Source organism: Brienomyrus brachyistius, chromosome 14 (genome assembly GCF_023856365.1).
Source record: "Brienomyrus brachyistius isolate T26 chromosome 14, BBRACH_0.4, whole genome shotgun sequence".
Taxonomy (NCBI): Eukaryota; Metazoa; Chordata; class Actinopteri; order Osteoglossiformes; family Mormyridae; genus Brienomyrus; species Brienomyrus brachyistius.
In genome coordinates, this window is record NC_064546.1 from 13,565,775 (window position 1) to 13,590,662 (window position 24,888).

General features: G+C 41.9%; 1 protein-coding gene across 1 annotated transcript in view; it reads left to right on the forward strand.

The window, feature by feature from the left end:
* Positions 1–24,844, forward strand: part of stard9 (StAR-related lipid transfer (START) domain containing 9) — a 38,172-nt gene extending 13,328 nt beyond the window's left edge. The window contains exons 4-32 of the mRNA XM_048974830.1: positions 1,398–1,514; positions 1,804–1,836; positions 1,974–2,035; positions 2,185–2,297; positions 3,502–3,644; positions 3,800–3,867; positions 4,578–4,675; positions 5,270–5,470; positions 5,567–5,664; positions 5,864–5,941; positions 6,129–6,206; positions 6,306–6,485; positions 7,211–7,262; positions 7,411–7,536; positions 7,912–7,994; positions 8,623–8,684; positions 9,523–9,704; positions 10,073–10,499; positions 10,970–18,742; positions 19,015–19,209; positions 19,636–19,819; positions 19,904–20,050; positions 20,432–20,534; positions 21,472–21,632; positions 21,928–21,992; positions 22,095–22,297; positions 22,693–22,772; positions 22,884–23,042; positions 23,554–24,844. Coding sequence (XP_048830787.1) covers positions 1,398–1,514; positions 1,804–1,836; positions 1,974–2,035; positions 2,185–2,297; positions 3,502–3,644; positions 3,800–3,867; positions 4,578–4,675; positions 5,270–5,470; positions 5,567–5,664; positions 5,864–5,941; positions 6,129–6,206; positions 6,306–6,485; positions 7,211–7,262; positions 7,411–7,536; positions 7,912–7,994; positions 8,623–8,684; positions 9,523–9,704; positions 10,073–10,499; positions 10,970–18,742; positions 19,015–19,209; positions 19,636–19,819; positions 19,904–20,050; positions 20,432–20,534; positions 21,472–21,632; positions 21,928–21,992; positions 22,095–22,297; positions 22,693–22,772; positions 22,884–23,042; positions 23,554–23,655 — 11,373 coding nt within the window. The 3' untranslated portion in view covers positions 23,656–24,844. The remainder of the gene's footprint in view (positions 1–1,397; positions 1,515–1,803; positions 1,837–1,973; positions 2,036–2,184; positions 2,298–3,501; positions 3,645–3,799; positions 3,868–4,577; positions 4,676–5,269; positions 5,471–5,566; positions 5,665–5,863; positions 5,942–6,128; positions 6,207–6,305; positions 6,486–7,210; positions 7,263–7,410; positions 7,537–7,911; positions 7,995–8,622; positions 8,685–9,522; positions 9,705–10,072; positions 10,500–10,969; positions 18,743–19,014; positions 19,210–19,635; positions 19,820–19,903; positions 20,051–20,431; positions 20,535–21,471; positions 21,633–21,927; positions 21,993–22,094; positions 22,298–22,692; positions 22,773–22,883; positions 23,043–23,553) is intronic.
* The last annotated feature ends 44 nt before the right edge of the window (positions 24,845–24,888 follow it).

Consider the following 24,888-nt stretch of genomic DNA (forward strand, 5'->3'; position numbering starts at 1 on the left):
GAGCCAAACAAGAATATATAGGGAATTAAAAGCAATAGAACATCAAAAAAATGCCAAAGTGCAGGCTGCCAGCGGTAAAGTTTAGCGATTACGGTGAGGGTGAGGCTTGTATTGCCAGTAGGGTGGGGGGGCTGGTTCGCACCATCGGATCAGGTGGACAGTAGTAAGAAGTTTAGCTGTTCCCTCTTTTGCTGTGGTCCTAGGCTGCATCCTAGCATAGCCTATGCCTTACTCTGCCCCTGAGGCTAAGGTTTGCCTTGAGTTTTTGACAGCGTTTGTTTAATTGTGTTCTCTCCACGTTCATTTGCAATTCGTCTGGCACTCCAGTGGGATCCAGGTGATGTCATGGCAGCCTTGTATCTTTGTGCTGTTGCCTTCTGTTAGACCACTTTGTTTATCCTAACAATGTAAATAAGCGACATATTGCTATAATTGACATCGTGATCATATCATCTAATATCCTTAAATGTAACCTCTGGAAATTCTGTCCTCATGGGGCCTCTAGTTTTTGGGAGGGGGTCGAGGGGGCTGTCTGCACTTCCTTATGTTAAGTCCTCCCCTGAGTTTGAAGTCAGTGAGATATAACTAACAGCTTGCAGCTATTGGTGATGCTGACATCGTATTCGAAATGAGTATGTAAAAGTAACTAAATTAATTCCTAATTCTTAGATGTTTTAGCAAGATATGATAGACACAAGTATGTAAACACCCTTTGCCATGTGACATACGTGTAAAGAAGAGCCGTGCCCACCAAACATACTTCTGCCCCTCCTTTGGTCAGTATTGCTGTTAAAGCACATTCATTCGGTTGAGCAATATGTATTTTCAATACGATGAGCAATACTGTCAACATTGAATACTGAATTGCAATTATCCGTCTGTGCAGATAATGGTTTATTTGCTAAACATGTTTGCCCAAAAGTGGGTCAGCCTGTGCAGCATCTTGTTCACTATGTCATTGTTTCCCTTTTCCGTCTGAACAATACCTGGAAAATTCACAAGCACATTGTTTCGCTAGACTCCGGTTTATCTGATTCAGTTAGCTTCATACATGTTGTAGAATGCAGTGCAGTGCTCACCCAGTTCACACAGTTTCCCAGTGGCATTCCCCTTTGTTGATCTTTGCTTTCTCTGGCTTTGGATGCCATAAATGTCCAGCTATGTTTTCTCATTCTCTCTGTCTGTCGAGGGGCGAGGGAAATAAGGAGGCTGTTTGGGAATCAGCGCCCCACCGCGGACCCCGACTTGTTTATTTCTTCCTATCTGCTTTAATCTTGTGCTGCAGGGAAGTGTTTTCTTCATACCAACTGTCCTTAAAGCACTGGTTCAGATTCACCGAAGCATGCATGAACACACAGACGTGCCCTCAAAACTTCACCAATTTCTTTCTCCTGCAGGTGTTCCAGGACCTTGGTGTGTCTGTACTAACAGGTGCATCTGAGGGCTACAATGTTTGCCTTTTTGCTTATGGGCAGACAGGCTCAGGGAAGACCTACACTATGATTGGGACACCTGTAAGTAAGGCTTTTGTTTGGGCGCTGTCAGTGAGATATGCAGTACTGTGCAGACTTTCAGCTCAGATAGGTTGCATTACCGACAAGTACAGGATTAAGGCTGGGATACATGAAATATTGTTCAGGAGCAATTTTATTCAGTTATAGCATCTGTAATCCATTACTGTGTCATAGAGCTGACCACTACAAAATTGCAGTGTCCTTACAAAAACACAAGCTTTCCTAATAAGCAGTTATCTAATTATGTTAGTTGTGTCTCTCTGATTCTTGGTTTGGCTGTTTCCTGTAGGCTTCCATTGGGCTCACGCCAAGAATCTGTCAGGTACAAACAGCGCTAAATGTCTTCTGGTGAAGCAAACATTGTTGTAAATTGGTAATGAGTAGCTATGTATGCATGTGTGATTTAGGTAGGGTTATGTTAGTGCTGCATTGGCACAAACCCGGTTTTGGTTTGCACAGGGATTATTTAGGACAGATGGCAGCTTTCCTGAAGGACAGAGCTCTAGCAGAGTGGAAATCAGGTGCGTTACAAATCCATGTCATCTTTCTCATTTAGTGCAACATATTAATAGCGTACTGTAATTCTGTGTCGTTCATATCAGATTGCCTCGCTGTTATTTTCCTGGTTATCTTATTCCTTCTTCCCTCCACTCCAACCTGCATTTTGTAGCTTTTTGGAGATCTACAATGAGCGTGTGCGTGACCTGCTGAAGCACTCGAAGCAGAAGAAGCCCACCACGCTGCGAGTCCGAGAGCACCCAGAGAAGGGCCCCTATGTGCAGGGTGAGCCGGGGGGGCAGCTCTCAAGCGGGAGGGAAGTCGTAACTCCATCAGAGTCAATTGGGCTGGCACGATCCATTACTCATATTGATTGGATGCTGCATACCAGCCTCTGGAGTTGTAATGCTTGCCGTACAAGGCTGTAGCAGGACAAGTGTCTTTCCTGGTCATCTTATTGATTTTGCAATACAGCAAGACTTAAAATATGATTCAGTCAACTGAGAAAATTATGGCTTCAAAATTGCAGCTACGTACTCGAGTCAAAATGTTGTCAGAATAACTTTATAAGAGGCTGAGAGCTGGTCCCAGTATAGGGTAGGCTTCTCTGGTTTGGAGAGATTATTTATTGCAATGTATTTCAGCTAAGTCTCTATGGAAAAAATAACGGATCGCGTTGTCTGAGTTATAAAATTAATACTGATTTCTAGAGGAATAATTAAAGAGTTAGCGTTGGTGTTAGCCCTGCCTCTCTTTCCTTAGTCTCTGTGGCCGGCACCACCCCCTTTTCTTTACCCCACATCCACCATTTGTTTCTATCAGGAAAATGGCTAATACAGGAAGTGATGTCACTACCATTAAAATAGCCAATAGTTGCGACCTCTGTTTTTTGCCCCCCTTCTTGCTGTATTTCAGCCGTATTTCTTGGACTGCGCTGTACCACATGCATTGAAATCCTTAAGTGCTGGAGAAGGAAGAACAGAAATCACGTGAAATTTCATGGGTTGCTGTAGGGCATCGCTAATTTCCCATCCTATGTGTCCCTCACTTTGTTTATCCTCCAGCTGTGTTTAAAAGTAAACAGTTGTTAACCCCTCACACCCCGCTTTTGCCAAGTGCTGGTGCTCAGCGGTAGGAAAATCCAGACGTAGCTATTGCTGATGTAGCAGTGTAGCTCCCCCTTGCTCAGCTCGTTCAGGTATATTAGAGCACAGAGTGCTGCCTTCCCTCAAAAGGGACCAGGGTTGTGGCTCCTGGTCTTCGCAGACCTGCCCACGTGGTTGATAATCTTCAGTGGAGCCACCTTGGGGACCGCTGCTGCTTCGTAAACAATGATTTTGAACATCATTGCTCCTCCCTCTCCGAGTCCTGCCTGCATCATCGAAAGTACGATGCTTAGGCTTAGTGCTCATCATTCACTCTCTTTCGACGTCTCTCGTTGTTGCTGAATGCCAGGGCTCTGATTCCCTCTCTTCCCTCCCTCATACAGGCCTGTCACAGTACGTGGTGTCTGACTACAAGCAAGCCGTTGACCTTCTAGAGACGGGCATCGCCAATCGCATCACAGCCGCCACACATGTGCATGATGCGAGCAGCCGTTCACACGCCATCTTCAGCATTCAGTACACTCAGGTCTGCACTCCATAAACACCATCCCCTCCATCTCAGACATTGCTGCTTTTCCTTTCGTTAACTGAGTTTGGTTAACTACCTTTTTGTTTTGACATCAAATAGCAATATGTATGCACATTTCTTACTGAAATAGTTCTTTTTCTTCATGCATACAGGCTATACTTGAGAACAGTCTCCCTTCAGAGATTGTCAGTAAGATCAATCTGGTTGACCTTGCTGGCAGGTAAGGAAAATTTGCCTGAAATGTTTCTTTTTTGTGCATTTTAAGCATTAACCATTTAACTTGATGACCAGTTTTATGGAAATTTTGGCATTTTCATTGTAACAAATATTGCATCAGCATTTCATAGTGACCTTTAAATATGGGCATATTCTTTTACCTCTGTAGCTATAGTAACTCTGCGTGGGATCATATTTTTAAGCTACAACATTTACTTATACTCTTACGTCACTGCACAGGTTAAACTGTATTACCTTGCCTTTGTTCAAATTGAACATATATGATTTTTTTCCATTTCTCATTATTTGTACAGCTTTGCTTTAATGTATACATTATATAGAAGGGATATGTGAAAGCCAAAGTGTTTCTGGGTACCCATGCGGGTACAAATAGCAAATAATGATGATGATGATGATGATGATTATTATTATTATTATTATTATTATTATTATACAAAGCATAAAATTAATGTGCTCTATTGTGTGTTATATTTCAGTGCTATGACCAGTTTGCCCCCTAGTGGTTATTTTGAGCATTTCACATAGAGGATTACTCTCTGGCGTGAGACCCAGTCTAAGTTTAAATTTTCTGTCTGTGTATAATATATTAATTAGGTTTGATGACTAAATACCTATTTGTCAACATTTCTTTCTGCCTCATTTTTGGTCAAACGGTTGGAAATGGTCGTAATGTCCTTCCTTTCTGGTGTGTAGCGAAAGAGCAGACCCACACTACTGCCGCGATAGAATCACAGAAGGATCCAATATCAACAAATCCCTGGTCACCCTAGGAATTGTCATCTCTGCTCTTGGTGAGTGTGACACGTGTAGCTGGGGAGTGACAGCAATGATATGACAGCGTAACTGGCAGCCTGAAAAACTCCTGTTGGTGGAAAAGGGGGATTGATTGTCAGTTATTATAAATTCTCATAATAGTTAATAGGGAACCTGTTTGTTTTAAAATCAAATCACTTTGTCACCTCACTTGACATGTGGTAGAGTTTAGGTCAGTGAAAAACGTGTGCAAAGTCCACAACAGCAGTGACAAAATGTGCAAATATTGGTATATAAAATGGCAGATATACAGCATAGTAATGATACATGCAGATTAGAAACAAATAAATACAATGAATAGTAGCAGAGTAATTACTACTGCTGGATGCAGTGAGAGATGCACATACTCTGTGACCAATGTAGTGTGGTAACTTAGCCATAGGGTAGAGGTATGGATGTAGTGCACATGGATGACACTGAATGGGTTCATTGACCCAGTTCAGTGTTCTGATAGTCCGGTGGAAACTCCCAGAGCCTGCAGCCTTAGGACCTGATCACTGCAGTACCGTTTACCTGAAGGTAGCAGTGCGAACAGTTTGCAGATGTATTTGTTCTGTTTTGTCTCTTTGCAGCCCAGAACTCTCAAATGTTCAGCAGCTGTCAGAGCATTAACAGCACTGCCAGTGAGGGAGAGGGCAGTGTCGCGGGTAGCCAGTGCAGCTCGTACTCGGGGGCTGGCAGGCGGCAGTGCTTCATTCCCTACAGAGACTCCATTCTTACTTGGCTGCTCAAAGACAGCTTAGGAGGCAACTCTAAGACCATCATGATCGCCAGTAAGGATCCACGCCTGATTAGTGATAGCAGCTGCTGCTCATACTGCTGCTGCTGCTGCAGTTCCTGTTGTCATAATTTCTGTTTGCTTTTTCCAGCTATTTCTCCCTCGTGCAGTAGCTACAGTGAAACGCTCAGCACCTTACGCTATGCCGCACACGCGAGGAACATTGTCAACAAGCCGCGTGTCAATGAGGTATGACGTGTGTGTGTGTGTGTGTGTCATTTTCTTTGTAACATTCTCAGATGTGGCTTATTTAAATCTGGTATGAAAGAGTGGCATTACTGTGAGTGGACAGCTGAGATCACTATTAGTGCTATTGCCCAGATGTCGTTACTCTGCCGTGGTAAAGTGGGGTTACCTGGATCACAGCTGCTTTCGTTTTTGCTAATAGGATGCCAATGTGAAGCTGATCAGGGAATTGAGAGAGGAGATCAATCGGCTGAAGAGCATGTTGCTGAGCTTCAAAATGGTACTGAACTGTTTAGTGCCGGAACAGAAATGTGACTGAAGACCGAAACATCTGTTTACTTGGGTCTTATCTTTCCATCAAGTCATAGAACATCTTAAGTTTGATAAAAGCGAAGTGATAGATTTTCATCTTTATATGAAAAGTAGAAAATATCACAGCTACCTTTTTCTCCTGCTTATCTCTGTAGCAGCGTAACCCCAGTCCATCTCTGAGTGAAGACAGGGATGGAAACCTCTCTGACATTGTCCTTCAAAATGAGCTGAAGGTTAGTGTTCCCAGTCGGTGGTATCAAACAGATCATTTTAGCTACATTCTCCTTTTTTTGCGACCAGCTTGTCATCTTGGCATCATCTCCATCTCCTAGGTTGAGCAGCTGACAAAGGACTGGACCGACCACTGGCATGACAAGAAGGAGCTGTTAGAACAGTACAGCGTGGACATCAACCGCGATCGGGCCGGGTTCCTGATCCGTTCTCTCTTGCCACACCTCATTGCTTTGGATCGGGATGTCCTGAGCACAGGAGTCACCTTCTATCACCTCAGGGTACTGTTACACTCTCTGGCACATTCTGTCCTGTACCTTGTATGACTCCCTTCTGCAACATACTTTTTATGAAATTCATGTTACTTGTGGTCTCTGATTTTTTTTATTTTGTTAATTTGACTAATTCAGTAGTACATCCCGTTTGTTCATGTTCAGTATATGTAGAACACTCGACTTATGTAATTCTCTAGTGTGTTATTAGCATTCCAGCGCTCTGTCTGATCGATAATTGAAGTGCTGTGTCTTTCCTGTGTTTTAACTAGAACTTTCCTTCTTGTCCTCTTTCCTCTTTCCACAACTTGCTCTGTTCGCAAAAGTGTTCAGGTACGATGCACATGAGTAAAGGCTCTCAACCTCGGTATTAACTTTGACTCGAATGCTTTTCCTCTTTCTCCGGTGTTTGTTCGTTTCCATTTCGCTTCGGAAACACCTTTAGCAGTTTAATAGAAGTGAAAATGAGAGGCAATGAGGGAGATTTCACTCGCTGCAGTAATGTTATAATTGAAATAGATAGTAAGCACAAAGTTTTTTTGCAGTTCAGGGAGTTATTTATAATGTCTGTTTCTCAGTTTTCTGGACAAAAATGATATGTCTAATGAGTTTTATCCTCTTTAACTCTTAATATTAAGTAAACGGGCAGCCCCTGCCTGTCCACACTGTGCATGATGGCTCTTGGGTTTTCTGTTAACATTTAAATCTGAAACTTAGTACCACTTTTGCCACAGGAAGGGGTAACTAAGATTGGACCACAAGACCAACGAGAGGAACCTCAAATAGGTCGGCACCTTACTTTTTCGTTCTACTTTCCAACATGTTCTCGTGTCATGTGTTCATGGCAGGATGGTGTAAGACTGAGGCATTTCATGCTTCATTTCTGCACAAAGTTCCCTGATAGTATCCCTTGTTGCTCCCGTTGCTCTCTTAGTCCTGCAGGGTGAAGCCCAATGTGAGATTGTCAACCAGTGTGGGATGGTGACACTGAGGCCGTTTCCTGGGAGCGTCTGCATGGTGAACGGACGCGAGGTGACGGAACCCTGCCAGCTGGCACAAGGTGATGACGTGATCCCTGCTCAGCTGTTACCTTAAAGCAGTGTTTCCCAATCCGGTCCTCAGGGATCCACAGTCCGTCCATGTTTTTGCTCCCTCCCAGCTTTCCACCAGACGGTCTACATTTTCGCTCCCTTCCAGCTCCCAATAGCTGGGAGTGAGCAAAAACGTGTCCTGTCTGTGGGTACCCGAGGACGGATTGGGAAATACTGCCTTAAAGTGTATTTTATGTACATATAAGCAATGTAACATAATGTAAGGTCATGTTATATTACAGCATTATTTCTACCATAATGTAATGGGGTGAGAATCAGTTACATTAACAGAATTCTGTAGCTAAATAAGAAAATGAATCAATGGGTGTCTGTCTAAATTTCAGGGGCAGTGATCACTTTGGGGGAGGTCCACAAATTTCGTTTCAACCACCCCGCTGAGGCAGCCCTCCTAAGAGAGCGAAGACGGGTGAGTGACCCGCTTTGGGGTCCATGGTAACACAAGGTTCTGTGGTCCAGCTAGTACCAGTGTTATTATAGTTTACAATTTTTCATTTAGTTTTTATTTGTACATTTTAAATTTTCATTAGAAGTCTACTTTAGTTTTTGTTAATTTGCAGACTGATTTTATTAGTTTTTATTTTAAAGAAATATTTCAATTTAGTTTTTATATATTTTAGTTTCAGTTTACATTTCAGTAATTTTATTTATGAGTATAGACTGAAAGTTGTATGGCTATTTTATGTGTTTGATCTTTAGAGAATCCTAACTGAATACACTGCATATTATGTAGTAATGTCTTCAAAATAGGCAAAAAATACCTATAATTAATAGCATTAATAAAGTATTATTAATGTCATTACTTTAGCTACATACCATTAAAAACCGGTAATGAAAAGTATTTCGTGTTTGCTTTTATTTTATTCAATTTTAATTAGTTTGAGAAGCAATATTAATATATTTAATATTTATTTATAAATTTCTGTATTATTTGTATTTTATTTGCGCATTGCATTTAATTTGTTTGCATAAATGCTTTCTTATTGTTTCACTTTTTCCAGTCTGCAGTTACTAACAGCTCTGTCCCCTCTGTGCAGGCCAGCGGGGGAATGCTGAGCTGCAGCATGTCTGACCTGAGTTCCCTCACGCCACGGCCAAGGTGAGGCTCCTCAGGTACTGCATGTTATCCAGGCTACAGACACTGTCCACTTATAAACGAGAGAGAGAACTTCTTAACATGAATTTAGTTCTACTGTTTGAAATACTGCTTCCACTTAGTTTTCTAAAGTTTGTGGGGTAGCAAATAGTTGCCAAGTAGTTTGCTGGGCTTTTTATGGTTTTGTCCTTTTCAGATATTTTTTTTTACTTTATACATTTAAATTGAAATTGGGGAAACTCTTGCACCTCATCTGTAACAGGCAGCAGTTCATAAATGGCCAACTATTTTTTTTGCAGTAGTATAGTGAACATGTGACTTTATGTTTATATTCTGACCAGAACTAAAAATCTTAGCAGGCCATTTATCCTCTACACAGATACAGCTCAAGTAAAAATAGCGTAGATCTAAATGAATATACTGTTGGAAATCACTGACTCACCCTTGAGGGCCCCATGTGTTATTTTTAAATATGTCTCGGCCATTGCTAGGCTACAGCAGGAACGCTGCCTGCATCAGGCATCATGCACTCAAAGCCTTTTGCTTCAGGAAGCCTTGCTTTTAACAATTTTCACTTATCGTACCAGGATTTTTAATCATACGCAGGTAAAAGACAGGAATAGTATCAAAAGATGTTTGTAATTCTGTATATAGCAATATTCAGTATGTGCTTGATTATGACGATGATGGTGTATATTTCGATACTCGTTACTGTTAAAGCCTTGCGTTGCGAAGGACCTGTTGAACTCTTTGGCGCTTTTTCCTGTTTTCTTGGGCTTGATAGCATCCGTGCGTCTCTTTATGTGACTCTGTGTCTCCATGTCTTTGCCTGTCTCTGCAGTGAGAAAGAGGAGGAGTGCTGGGAGCAGGGCGGGGGTAAGAAAGGAGCTGTTCCCAGGCAGCGGGTGCAGGAGCAGCAGAGGTACGTGCAGAGCCTCCGGGAGGAGATCCAGGTGGAGCAGCAGTGGGCCGAGCGGGACCTGGAGAGAGAGCAGGCGTACCTGAGGCAGCAGCAAAGAGAGAGTGAGCCCTGCTTCATGTGTCACTTCCAGAACGAGTTACGTGTGAAACCTAAGAGAAATATATCGCGTGGATTTGTATACTGCAGTGTTTCCCAAACGGGCCCTCGGGGGCCCACAGATGGTGCATGTTTGCTCCCTCCCAGCTTCCTGCCAGACAGTCCACATTTTTGCTCCTGGGGGGGAACAAAAACGTGGGCTGCTGGGGGTCCCTGAGGACTGGGTTGGGAAACACAGATATACGAGCAAGAAATAGGTGAGCCACTTGTATCTGTGGGAATGCTGCATTTCTGTGGTTATCTGGGTAAGCTGGGTATCTTTGTAGTATCTAAAATGTCGTGTTATGAATCATTTTTGCGTCTCTCTCTACAGTTCAGCAGTGGGCTCTCCAGGAGAGGCAGCGTCTGTCAGCTAATGAGAGGAAAACGGAAGAATCTGAAGCGCAGACTGAACTCGTGTTTAAAATTCTCAAAGGCGGAGTCAGAGACACAGGGGTGGGAGACAGAAAAAGGGTGGTGCAGGAAGAGCTGCTGCGACACCACGCACTGCGCCGAGCCGAGAACCGGGTCCGGCGCAAGCGGCTGCACTACCAGCTGGAGAGGATTGCTCGGAAGCGCCACCTGCTGGAAGCCAAGCGGGAGCTGCAGTGCCTGGAGTGTGCCCTTTCTCCTGACAGCTCCTCGTCGTCTGAGCCTGGCTTGCCCGCGAAGACAAAAGGAAGCTCATATGTCCTCAGACGGCATTCATTCTCTGCAGACCTCCTGTCACGTCTGTATCCTAAACACAACCCTCTCTTTAGGTCAGTTTGTGTTCCCGCATATAGATTGGAATGAATGTCAATGTATTATTGTTATTGCTATATTTTAAAGTATTAATGTAAATAATTTTCTGAAATACCTTGAAAATCTGAAATTTTCATTACAAAAAAGGAATACTTGAGCTTTCAAACAAAATTTACCAGTTCGTTAGATGAGAAATGAATAATAAATTCTCAATAAAATTTCAGTCAACAATTAATTTTGAGTGCCGCGGTAGCACCATGGTTACCGCGGTCCCCCCAGGGTGTAACTCTCTGCTCTGGCCCTGTGTGTGAAGTTTGCATGGTTTCCCCCCACAGTCCAAACACATACTAAAGTCAATTGGAGTCGCCAGATTGTCTGTAGATGTGAATGATGTCCTGGGTTATTCCCTGCCTTGCTTTGATATGTTAGTTGCACTATACCTAAGATATTTACAAATGATGATCTTGCTTTTTTTTTTTTTTTTTAGTCATATTATAAGAAGAAACAAGAGAATGAGAAATCGTGCCAATACATTACCTACTGGAAACAGAAGCTTGGAGGGCAAAACCATCTCTTTGGAAAGCCTAAAGGCAGGATTACTACATCCTGATCAGCTAAACAGGGGACTCTATAAAAGAAAGCTGTCATTCACCAACATTAATGTAATCAAAAGTGGAAAGGAAGAACTACAGCAAACTGATTCTTCAGAACTACATGGGAAGGACAACAAGGAAACACCATCGACAGCCAGCAAACTCAACACTCCTTATAGCCCACCCAAAATTTGCAAGTCATCATCCAAAGGCAGCAAAAGTCTGGAGAGAATACGAAAGGTATTCTCCCAATCGGCCGGGCCAGGAATCCGGACTGCATTGTCCAAATTCTTTTGCAAGCCACCATCAGGGTTTATTGGTAATAAAGGCAATCAGTCAACCAGTACCTCTCAGTTCCAAGGAAATAAAGGAGACGTGAACGTGGATGCAAAGACTGAACAGCGGCCATGGAATATTAGTTTGGGGCAAAGGGGCTGGTATAGTGAGGAAGCTTTGAATAAGGCTTTGGTGGAACAGGCCAGGGAGAAACCAACATGTGTCCAATCGGTGGATAATAGGAAGGGAGAGGAGGAAGAAGTCTCTTCAGATTGTGACAGCTCATTCTCTTTGGACTCACTGTCATCAGCTTACACCAAAGCTCTGGCTGAACAGCTAAGGCATGAGGAATTTGAAGATGGGAACAACAGCGAGTTGGAAAGTGTGAACAGTCAGATATCCCAGGATTCACTGGTGATGGAAAACAGCAGTAAGGCAAATACAATGAGGCTGAATTCTAAGCCGTCGCTGTCCAGTCACTGCTATTCTCAGGTGAATGAGAAGACATTCTTGACTGAGGAGATTGATAATGAAATGTTTTCCTCCCTTGAGCCTTGTGCATCCGATGAGATGCCAGCAGAAGCATTCTGGAATCTCAAAGGTTTTCACATGCCAAAAGCTGGAAATAAAAAGGAATCCAAAATGGAGTTAGACAGTGAGCCTCAATTAAAGGCAAAATCTGCAGCTCTCTTATTAGAATCTAAAGCTACTGAAGAGCAAGAAGGAGGTCCACTACTGGGAGCCAACAGTTCTACTCAGTTTTCCTGGTCAAGTGCCAAAGAAACTGAGAATCTGTGTGTGCTTACAGATGCCTGGTCTTCTACCGAGCCATCTGACAGTCCCAGTATCAACAGCGGCTCAATGGCCGTTAGCCGGTCAAGAGAAATACATCCAGTATGTAGCATCAGCCTTCAAAACAGCACAGATGTCTTTGAAAGCATTAGTGACTCTGAAACCCCAACCATTCATACGAATGACAGTAAAGATGCAACATTATTTCAGCAGGAATACTGGGATTCTGAAAGTGAGAATACCCAGGTGGTTGGAATGCTGGAAGATCACAAGATAACGTCTTCAATAGCTGCCATGAACAGTACTATAAAAGAATCTGTTTATTCTGAAGGTGGCAATCTTGAGGAATGTTCAGAATTTGTACCAGGTATGAAAGGAGGAGTAGAAGACTCTGCAACATTGGAAAAATCAGGCATGCAAAAGAATGACGATGAAATGGAACGTTTATGCTTTAGGACAGATATGTGTAAACCTGTAGTTGTTGCACCTCTCTTACGTAAAAGCCACTGTTTCCTTTCTGAAGGTGAACCTAGGACTTTTAACAACATGGAGACATTTCCAAATGACCGATCATTAGACACGGAGTGTGTCGGTGCTGATAAGTCTATAAGTCAGGACCGTGCTTCAGGCTTCCTTTGCAGGAATACCTACTCTACTTCTGAAGACAAATTTTTAAACGTCAAAAATGCTGGAGCAGAAGGACAACAAATGGATGGTATTGATTCTGCAGTAGGAAGCCAGTCAGTCATCATGTCTACATGTGATACAGACAGATCAGGCTGTCATGAAATTACTGTGCCACCCAACTTACCACTGTTTAGAAAGGTATATAGTGATCCTATTCCAAAACGCATTATTGATTTTAATGAGGTTTCTGTCGTAAACACAATGGGACTGCCTTTTAGTAAAGTAGTTGAAGATACTTTGTTAAATGAATCAGAACTTAAAGGCTCAAGCAGTCACAGCTGTCAAGCTATGGGAAGTACCACTGAAGATATGAAAGTGAAGACGGCCGCAATTCTGAAAACCCAGGATAGTGACACGATGCTGAATGGAAGCCAGGGAACAAGTCAGACTTTGCTGAGTACAGAAACAGTGTTTGAATCGAAGAACCTTAAGGTGCTAAGTAAGAACGCAAAAGAAACTCTTAATTTTCCTGTCTCTTCTGAGTGTTATCGGAATGAAGGCAAATGTACGGGAAGTATTGCTGAGGGTCTTTCTGCTGATAGGTCTTCGTGCAACGAGTCTGATAATCAGACATACCTGAAAGGGAATCAGTGGGCAGTTCTTTGTGATGAGAACAAAGATTACTCAGTAAAAACCACTAGCAAGGCATGCAAGCTTGGGGTAATAACCGAGTGCTTAAAACAAGGCATTAGTCAAAATATCTACTCCTTAAAGGTACATAAGACTCTTAAGACCTATTATAGATGTAAGGATTTCAAGAGAAGGAAACTCAAACTAGGATTTTGCTACACTGCAACAAAGTACCGTAGGAAGAAAAAGGCACAAAACAAGACATGTGATTATCAGGAAAAAACTGGAAGACAAAAGAGCTTCCAGAAAACCCAAAGCAACCACCTTCCATTTTCTGAGTTCTTTGAAGTTAGCACCCCTACTCACCAAAGTCCTACAAACCTTGTTGATATCAAAAATGCTAACCATATAACTGTTATGTACGACGGTTTGAAAAGTTGTAAGAAATGCATTTCTGCAGAGAGTGTAGATGTTTCAGTAGGTAAGGATGAGGAACCTGCACATAACAGAGAGACAGTGACTGTAAAACAAACAACTGATATTCAAGAAAGAATTAAGGAGCTCTTGGAATACTCAGGAAGAGGCAACGCAGAAGAGAGTGATCCCAGTCCAGTAGATCAGAAGATCTCTGAAGTAGTAAAAGAACATATGCAGGTCACCATTAAAGAGTTTGAGGAAAGCTCAAACAGTGATGAATTTGTCTATGAAGCAACGGCAACTAAAATGGAAATGGATCAGAAGAAAAGTTTATTACTAGAACAAATGTCCCTCAATGATATGGTTAAGCCAGTTTTTGCTGTAAACATAGCAACAAGCCCCTCTAAAAACATTTCATTAACTTCTACAAACTGCAATAAAACCGAAGCAACAAGTGTAATATCAGATGTCTCACAGACGAATGCCTTCAACACCCAAATTCAACACTGTAGTCCAGACCGAGAGTTAGACAGACCTGGCATGAACTCTGGTGCCTCTCTGCATAATATAATGAAACAGAAATGCACTGCTATGGATAATACAGATGACATGCAAATAGTTTCAGAGTCAAACAAAATTTCCAGTTCAACAGAAATGAGCAGTCCTGCAAATGATCCTGTGATAGATGTTTTCAGAAACCAGCAGGTAACAAAACACTATGAAGCCAATCACATTCAGGAAGAGGCGACACTGGAGTGCTGCAGAGCTGAGTGTCAGTCCATAAGGAGGCATAAAATTGACTTAGGTCTACGCCTGGACAGTGTTAACCAAGAAAGCTCAAAACAGAATGTAGAGAAGCATAATATACGCTCATCTACATGTCTGTTTGAAAACTGCCATGAGAATGATTTGTCAAGGCATGTTCACTTCAGAAAGCCAGCAATACAAACAGAGGTTGATAATTTAAGAAATACTTATGCCTCAACTGTAGCGTCACCCATTACTCAACTGAAGGATGATCAAAGGAATTCCTCTTTTCATCATGCAGAACACACCAGTAAAAGCTGTTTGAAGAGAAGTCAAAGCATGCTAAATGGCCTCGGTACTGAAGACTGTGATGTTCTGCCTAAGTCACACAAGCAAGCCCTGCAGTCACACACAAGTATGGACATTCACATCAAGCCCTTGTTGCCATCTGCTAAAATATCTAACGCAAAAATGAATTTGCATGAAAACATCTCTAGTATCGACTCTCAAACTTTAGATGGACAAATCACTCAAAACTGCAGATTAAATTTTCTGGAAGAGCAGTTATGCAATGAAGATTCTCCCCAAAAGGTCTCTTCAAAGTATTTATGTTCAGCTGGCAGTCAGTCTAAGGATGGCTCAGAAATCATTCTTAGTAAAGAAATCTCAGGTGAAGGAGATAAAAAATTTCATAAAAGATCATGCAAGCTTGTAGATTTCACCAAAGCCTTCAAACAGGAGCGGATACAGGAATATCTTACAGAAAGTAAGGAGAGTGGAGAGGGGTCTTTTCAAATGCTTTGTCTGAAAAGTGAAGATTCTAAAGAAGAAACCTGCAAAGTTGGTACTAATTCACCAGCACCTGCATTGCAGTCTATACAAGAGGACACTATTCATCAAACAAAAGATTTTGAATTTTATTTAAATTTTCTTCAAAGTTATCCATCACCAACAAACAGAAGTACTCAACTGACATCAATTTACACAGGAGATGATTGCTGTATGGAAGTTAACAATGAGAGCAAACCACTCTCCAGTTTTGCCACCTGTACTCTCAGCCAAGATTATTATCAACAAGATTGTGATATTTTTGACATTCCAAAAGATGGGGATAGTACCTTGGACGATATTAACCCTAGTGACAAGACTTCAACTTCATCTTCTGATTTAAAGGATTTACGGAAGCAGTTACAGGACAATAAAGCATGCCAAGCAAAAACTCGGCAAAAAGGAAAGTTAAAGAAATTATCTAGATTAAATGCAAGAACAACTACCACTTCTTCTTCAGATTCTTCAGCTAACTTTTCTTCAGAAGAAGTGGTAGGCAGGTCTGCAAGATACAAAACCTCACCCGATAATCAGATCCAGTGTAAACAGGAAGTATTAGTTAAAAACAAGAGCACATGCAAAGACCACTCAAAAGACTGGATTGCACACTCCTCTTCACATTCCCTGTCCTTCCTACAAAATGATGGATCTAAAAAAGAATTAGGAGAAACTCTGAACCACAAATCTAGTACTTTATGCACCGAGAGAAAAGATAGAGATATTAGTAAAAGAAGACATGGAGAAAAAAAATTCCAAGAGGAAGATACTGAAAAAACTAATCCTGCAGAGGAGTCCAAAAGTGATTGTATACAAAAAACTTCTACACAAAAAACCCCAAAGCACTACAGTTCCCACCTTGCACCAAAAGGAATGGCACAAGATCAGCAGAACTTTCAAAAAATGGATACGACAATTCACTTTACCTCGAGTGATGTTAATCCTTTTATCCATTCATGGCAAGACTCAGCAACTCAAAGGCAGCGTAAAGTTTTCGGAAGTGCTGCCGATATCTCTAACAAAACACCTGAGCTTAATGGTGCTGGCAATAGAGCAGCCAGGTGCTGCAGTGTTGATAATGGCCTGAATGTTCAAAGCTGCCCTTTTTACTCCCATCTCAGTACATTTGCCAAAAAGAAAACACTATCCAGCACCCTAAGCAGCATTGAAGGCTGCAAGGAGCAAAGCTCTTCAGAATGTCAGTACGCTTCTAATGCTCTCCTCAAAGTGCATGTGGGATCCTATGATTCTTACTGCAGTGACATCTCTAGAAACCCGGGCAACAGCTCTGATCAAGTAGATGAAAAAATGTTGGTTTGCCCTTCTGAAGAAGAGTCCTCAGATGCTGTACATAAAGAATACCCAGTGTTGACTTGTAACCAGTGCACCCAGACATCTGTACCAGATAGAAAGCAGAAAAAGATAAACCATCAGCGAAGAAGCAGAACTGAAACCCAAAGGAGCAGTATGGGTGCTGAGGACAAAGACATGGCCTCCACATTAGCAAACCTTCAGAATATGTCTCTACATCTTTCGCAGTTAATCTACAATACCTCAGGTCTTTTAGGGAACATGGAAGCCATGGATGCAAGTCATGTCACAGTAAATAGTAGAACCTCATCTTCAAGCAAATTCAGCATGCAGAGAGACTGCTCGACTCAAACTGCCGTTGACGTAGAGATCCAAACAGACAGCATTATAAAGCCAGTTGGCAGCAAAAATATGCAGACAGAACAACAAATAGAGGAAACATTAAAACCTCAGGAAGTTAATGTGATTGTCAAGGTCGTTGGTGCTGAGACTGTCAGTATTTCTCCAGAGAAGGAAGACTTTACTTTGCCCGTGCAAGGAAGGACCTTCAAGAAAAACACTGCTCAGGAAATGACGACTTTGCCTAATCTAAGTGGCTGCTCTGACGGGTCACAAACTGCAATGGAGATAGGTCTTCCAAAAGTTCAAGCTTCTACTTCATCTTTAAAAGATGAGGTCGTTTTTCAGAGTTTCTCCCACTTAAAGTCTCTGGCCCAGATAGACATACCAAGACAGTCGTTCTGTACCAGCCTTGGAGACACCAAAATGAGAGGTAGTCTTGTACAGACAACTGGACTGAAAAATGAGACCCCAAGGAAGGACAATGCTTTTCATCATGTTACAAAAAGAGTTTATGTTACAGACCGTGCTTCTTCTCCTATTCTAACTGTAGAAGCTGGAGTTGCCCAGATGCTCCGGAGTAAATCAAGTCAGAGCTTAGGTAACTGCCAAATGAGTGGAATGCAGGAACCCATGAAGGAACTGGTTTTAGAACACATAAACAGTCTATCTCCTACTGCCAATAAATTTCAGAAGCAGAAAGAACAGTGTTTCTCATACAAGCAAGCCAGAATTCTGGGAGAAAGATCTCAATACGGTGATCAGCTAATTGAATCTTCTGGCAATAGATACATTAGTAGTGTTTCCCTAGAAAATATCAAAAGTTTGAATTATAACCCTTTAAATAAAATCTTGCAAAATGATACTTGTGACAGAATCAAGGATCAGTTGGAAAATGTAGGATGTGGAGTTCCTAAGCCCCTAAGTATGCAGTCAGCAACCCAATGTCCTAGATTATCCCATTCGTCCTTGCATTCCAAAATTCATCAGGCTTCCTCTGCAATACCTGCACAAAGAAATGATCCACTTTTTGACCGTAAACTAGAGGAATCTTATAATAGACAGCAAATTTACATTCTTGACAAGGAGTTAAGCTTTGACAACCATACCCTTAAAAACCACCAGAAAGAAGTTAATAATACAGGAAATGACTTACGGAAGCCTGAACCTTTCGTTAGGGAGGGAACAGTTCGGCTTCAGGAAGATGATGCTGTGTCACTGATGGCAAGCGAATGTGATACGGACATCCTCATCAACACGAGACCCCTCGTGGATGAAGTGGAAAAAGAATATCTGAGAATCCCCGAAGATCTCCCATTGCACAATAAATTCACAAACTGGTCGGGTGTCAACTGTTGGCCCCCTTCAAGTCCGAGCAGCAGCTTAAGCCAATTAGCCCGAGTTACCTCCAGGCAAGAAATGAAGGGTAGCCATTCCGACCTCGGTTGTTCAGAAAGCCCCAAAACAGAAACAACAATGGTAATTGACAGCAGGCTACGGGAGATTGAAAGACTGCGGCAGGAGCGAGAACAGGTGATGGCAACTGTTCGACTGGATATGAACCCTCGTCCGCTAACTGTAGAATTAACAGAAGCCAAGCTGCACTATGGTCTGGGGGAAACAGATGCATTACTGAAGTTAATGAAGTCTGGATCTGTTGAAGAAGCTTGCGGTGTCCCCACAAAGCAGCAACTATATGACAGGCAAGACTTTCAGCTTTCTTTATTAACCGACGGCCATTAAAAAATAAATAGTTTGCGGAAAAGTTACCATGTGACTTTGATCTGCATTTCTTGTATGAAAAGTGCTATTTAAATAACGGTTGTTATAAATTTGGATGGTTTAATTATTTATTAAATATTAGGAAAACAATTCAGCTGCAAACTGACTACTGAGCCACGCTACGTCATGTCAGACTTCACATGTAGTTCTGTTTGGCCTTGACAACCCTGCTGTGGACCCCGTCCCTCCGCAGACACAGGCACAGCATCGAGGGCTTGCGGCAGGAAAGAGAAGCACGGCTCCAAAGTTGCAGACGAGCACGAAGTCTGAGCCCCAGCAAGCCGACCTCCGGAAGAAGGTCTGAGCTTCCTGTCGGAGCCGCTGAATTGCCCAGTCAGCGACGGGACCACTTGCAGAAGCTCCGCCAAGCGGTGGTGACAAGCAGCAGGTACAGTACTTAAGCAAGGCTTGAATAAGAGGCACTTATGGGATCATCTTTAAATTTATAAGCAGCTCAGTTATTTGCCTGACTATGAATATAAATTGTGATTATGTGAACAGTTATTCGGATTCTGGAGATTAACTTTCCAGGCAGTGCTGTGACTACCTTCTACATTTACCTATTGCTCTGTGAAATCCCACAGTTCTCAGCAATGAGTTCACCATTTGATGCTCCCTGTACCAGCTCATTTTTCAGTACTTTTTACTTCCCAGCAAACGTGCAAGTCTTGTGAGAACTGTAGGCCGATAAAAAATTGTGTAAAAAATTGGAGTGAAGTATAGCCAAAATATAAAAAACAAACGCATATGAAAATTGTAATCAGCATGATTTCATCATTTGACTTTCAATCGCACTGGAATTGGGTTTCTCTAGGTTGACAGTCCCACCGAGACAGACAGGAGAGTGTCCCTCTGAGATAGAGCTGCTGCTAAAGGACTATGGGCGTGCCCGTGAGGTAGCCAAGAGCGAGATTGCCCGAGCGCGAGATCGGCTTCGTGAGAGGACTCGGCAGGAGAAGAGGCGGCTCCACCAGCAAGCCCTGTCTCAGCTGGTGAAGGTCAGTACATGGACTTGCACGCATTCACTTTCTCCACGTCCTTCCTAATAAGTGTTCATGCAATTTTGCTGCTTTTTGCATCAGGATGACCTGCGGTTTCGAACACGTGTTAGCAGTAGTACCCTGTGTACTGGGTCAAGCCTCAGCCTGTCCTCTGGGCATACCTCTGGCTACAACAGCAGCAACACTGCCCGGATCCAAGAGGGCAGCAGACCCTCATGTCCACTGCAGGTATTGTTCCTGGATAACCTTGTTTTCCGTGTGGTCTAGCATTTCTTTAATGTCTTAATTTGGTAAACTTATTATTTTTTTGAAAGTATTTTAGATCAGAGAGGTAAACAGAATTATGTTAGATGGGGCTGCAGTGTCTTTTTGGGGAAAAGTATTGTCCATTTCAGGAGTAACTGAAATCAGGGAGGGAAAGGACTTGAACTGCACAAGCAGACATGGGAACTAAAGCCGCTGGTTCAGTAGTGATACAAGGGGCTTTAATAATGATAATCTGTCAGCCGACTTCTTGAGATAAGCAGTCCCCCATCTTTCCTTAAGACGGCCAGTCCTCCATGGTCTTCCACTCACTTTCATCCTGCTTACCACTTATTCCTTTGTTAGATCTGTGAGCCATCAGAAGATGGCAGAGTAAAAGTCAGAGGCTGTCCTCCCAAGAATGTTTCACTGGGCGTGGATCCTCACCGTTCATGGGCGTCTGCTCAAGGTGAGCCTTAGAGAATGAGGAATGTATTTACCTACATTTTAGCTGACTGTAGGGAACATCTCTCTTATCTGGCATTGAGTTGGTGTTGCTGGAGCTGACTTGCAAGACTGCTGCCCAACCATAGTTCTTGTGACACAGCTGTGATTATTCAATTAAGCCTGATAGAAATATTAATGCACAATTTAATATCACATGATAGAATTTGATAGTTTTCAGTGCCATTAATCATCTTTTTAAAACAATTAAGATGCATTTGCGCTGCAAAACTACATTTTGTTTCATTGCCTGTGCAACTTCAATGCAACTCCATCTTCAGTAATAAATGATTATATGAGTATTAATTACTGAATATTGTTCATGTTGTTATTGAATATTAATGTCATATACAAAGAATGAAAGTAGAGTTTAAACTTTCATTGCTGGTACTAGTACTACCCACTTTGCCACCCCATCTCAAACCAAGGATGGAACCTTTTTCCCGTGAATATCAGCTTTTATAATGTCTTTTGAGGGCCATACTAAATTATTGAACACCTATTTCATCCTAACCTCGCACTTTATTATATTTTGTGATGCTGTGTCGGTTCTCAGAACCACTGTATCGGTTTTTAATGAATAGCTTATATGCAAAGATTCATGGCAGACAGTGGTTCATTTTTGCATTGTGTTTAAACCCCCGACTGCTACATAGCAGTGTTGTTGTGACTCTTCCACTCCAACATAATAATTTAACTTGAGACAGGAAGTAGCGTAAGATCACACTTCTGACATTAGCATCGGCAAACCTTGCTGACCAGTTAAGTTACCGATGGCTGGGTCCAAAAGATTTAGAGTTCTTTATTAAATTCTTTTTCTTGGGCATGGCTGTCTACCCTTAAACAGTACAGTGGCCACAGCCCAATAGGTAATACTAATCCACTTCTCTGTTTTGTCTTAGACGTTTGTGTGGAGGCCGCAGTCAACAAGAGTGACCCTCAGCTCCTGTCCACTTCACATCCACGTGGGCATCACTGCAGTTTGTCTTTCAGCTCGATGCCTTCCAAACCCCCAGCTTACCAGGATATTGCTGCCAGCACTCTGTCTTCTGCCATTGCGGAGGTAATCCTTGTTGCGAATCAAGTTCTTTTCCTTTAATTCCTTGATGATATTTTACCCTTTAAATTATGTTACATATTTTTTAAATAAGGGTTATGGGTAAATTAGCTATAGTGGATATGCTGGCTTTGATTTTTAATTAGATTATTTCTTTAGTTATAACTGTTTAAAGTAGGCAATATCAATATTTGGGCTTTATATCTTTTCTAATATAAATTTTTTTCAGCAAAAAATTTCAAACTGGAATTCTTGGTGTGTTAGACTTGGCAGATTATCTGTAACTGCGTTTTACATTTAGATATACTCTGCTGGTAATGGAGACTTGAAGAACTTGCTGGATGGAAAGGCCTCGAGTGGTTGGAGGTCAGTTGGGTTTAGTTGACTAGTAGTACCCTACACCATGCTAGGGGGCATTCGAGACCCCGTAGCCTGGATGTAAGGGGTGCGTCTCGTCCCTCTTCGCAGACACCAGGGAGCAGAGCGAGGGGTACAGGCCTTCTATAAGCCTTCCTCAAGCCCCTCCATGCACAGCTTCCTGGGGGCAGCAGAGCTGCAGAGGCCTCTGGCCAGCCTGTGGTGCATGATCCGTGACCACTCCAAAGCCCACCTGTACCACGGCTCTGTACATTCCACCCGGACCCGAACGCTGGACAGCAGCACCGAGCTGGGTGAGTCTTTGAATATCCACCTGCCAAGACAAAGACCACTTATGAGTACCTATATACTTTACTAATCTTTGTTTTATTTTTTTGACCTGGTTTTGAAATGATCCTGGTATTCTCCAAAATAAGATCTAATTCAAGAACACGTGGCTACAGTTTGAAACTAGAGGGGGGACACTTTCATTCGGATCTGACGAAAAACTTCTTCTCACGGCGTGTGATTAGAATGTGGAACAGTCTGTCCAAAGGGGTGGTGCGATCTAAGGCCCTAGATTCCTTCAAATTGAGGTTCCGCCACCTTTAAATTAGTTTAATTCTCTCCAAGCAATGAGCCAGATGGCCTCCTCTCGTTGAACACCTTGATGTTCTTATGTTCTTTTGGCCCTGTTCCCCAAACCCAGTCTACCTGCTGACAGATGTCTCTAGCTGCCATCTTGTTCAGCCGCGAGACTTCTGCTGCATCAGCAAAGAATCTAAACAGGTCAGTAAGGTCTTATTGGACATGGTCTTCATCAGGACACAATGCCTTATGTCTGCCTTGCTGGATCTTTGGAGACTGTCAAAAGTGGAAAACCTCTTTTCTCACATTTAGGATTGGGGATGGGTTCTGGCAGTCCGCTCTCTGTGTGAGACGTCTCTTCTGCCGCCCAGTGCGGAGGCTGTGCGTGGGGAGCTGTTTCCCAGCGCCTGGCTGCTGCAGCCCAGCCCCCAGGACGGCAGGGAGCTCGTCAGGGTGTTTTACTTGCTGCAGGTTCGTCTAAAGCTCGGCTGTGTCATTCATGTATATCCTGACCTTGCTCTCTTCTCTGTATCCCTTCATGTATCCAGCCACATCTGTTGTGACTTGGATTTGTCTGCATCTAACTTTTACCTGTTAAACATGTTTTGATGCATTGGCATTTTTTAAAAACCCCTTTCAGAGTATTTATCAGTCTCCTGGCTCTTTAATTGAGATTCACGCCAGAGGGCTTTTTGAAAATTTTTTTTAAACAAAAACTTTTTAATTTTTGTAACGATTTTGAATCATTTGTGATGTTTTACCATTTTTAATTGTTCAGTCTGTTTTACTGTCCATTTGCTGACATTAAAAGTCAAACATAACTAACGAACTTGGATCAGTTCTACAATTGTATGCATTTCGCTTGTGACTCATTGTCTTCCTACAGCTTGCAGTTACAAAACTGGATATATAATCTCCTTCTGCCCACTTATATTATCATGCCTATATTTTCATCGACCCATTGATGTTTTCCCCCTGGTAGGTGGACTTGAAAACTGCGGCCCTTTCTCCAAGGCTCCTGAGCTCAGTCGCTAAGAAGCAGGCAGCAGTCATTTCTGAGCTGGATGATTTCTTCTCCATCTGACTCCAGAGAAACTTCCTCTGTTGTAAAAAAAAAGCACTTACAGTTTATATGGAGTTTAATCATTTCTATTTTCCACTATTTTTAAATAAGTTGACTTGATTTTTTTTTCTTACTGATTAATAGCACTGGTGAGATTATTTTGATGGAAAGAAATACAGGATTTTAAGCTTTATATCTTAAAATAATCCAAAACGTCTGTGTGTATAAGCTAGCTAAGCCTCCTTGTGCCAAAGATGGGTAGATCAGCATAGGAACCAACCCCATTGTCAGGACTGCTTATTGTAATATATTGAAGGCCCAACCTGCCCACATTAAATCAGTGGACCATCCCAGTGAAAACAGAATATCGTGGTCAGGTAGACTACTCCAAACATCTGAGAATATTTTAGTTAAATAGGAACGTTACCCAGTCACATTTAGTTGAATGCAAATGAGTTAATATGTAATCTAAATGAACCGCTGGAGATAACTAACATTGTTATGTTAGTAACCAGTTTGTTAACAAATGAAAACTTGAAATTGACTACTCACAGGTACATCAGGTATGGTTTTATGTTTCGAAATAAATAAGTATCTTTACTTCCATATTCTTGCAAGAAGAATTGCCTTTGAATGTTGATTCTTGTCAAGGTTAACAAGAAGCTGTAATTTATTGGCTGGTGAGCTATATGTAAGCTTCAGGTTACTTCTTTTTATTGCGGTTTTGGTCTGGTTATGAAATCACTACAATAAGATGGATCCAAAGTGCAGGCTCTCTTTGCATAACTGTGTGTGAATGTCTGCTGTACTGACAGTTGAAATATAAATTATTACACACCTTACTTTTCATTTTTGCATAGACATGTTTAAGGGTAGAATATGAGTCTGCTGCCTGTGGTAAATGTCTTTATGTCCAGGCCACCTTTGCTACAGCACTGGTGTTACAAGGCCATGGATCTGTGATTTTCTTAAACGAGGAGCTTTTATGTACAGATTTTTAAAAAAAATATTTTATAAATATATTATATATCTCTGTTTCTTAAATGTTTATCAAATTATTTATGGTATTTATCATTTTTACTGAACTGTAATTTTAGTTTTTTCCCTGTGACATTTTTTCACCTATTTTTTTTATTCTTCTATGATTGTTACTAAATGTGTTCATGACTGTGTATTATTTTTTTTAAATACAGTTGCCATTTATATGTAACCCTGTCTTGGTGTTATTTTAACATATTTAACTATTATATAATT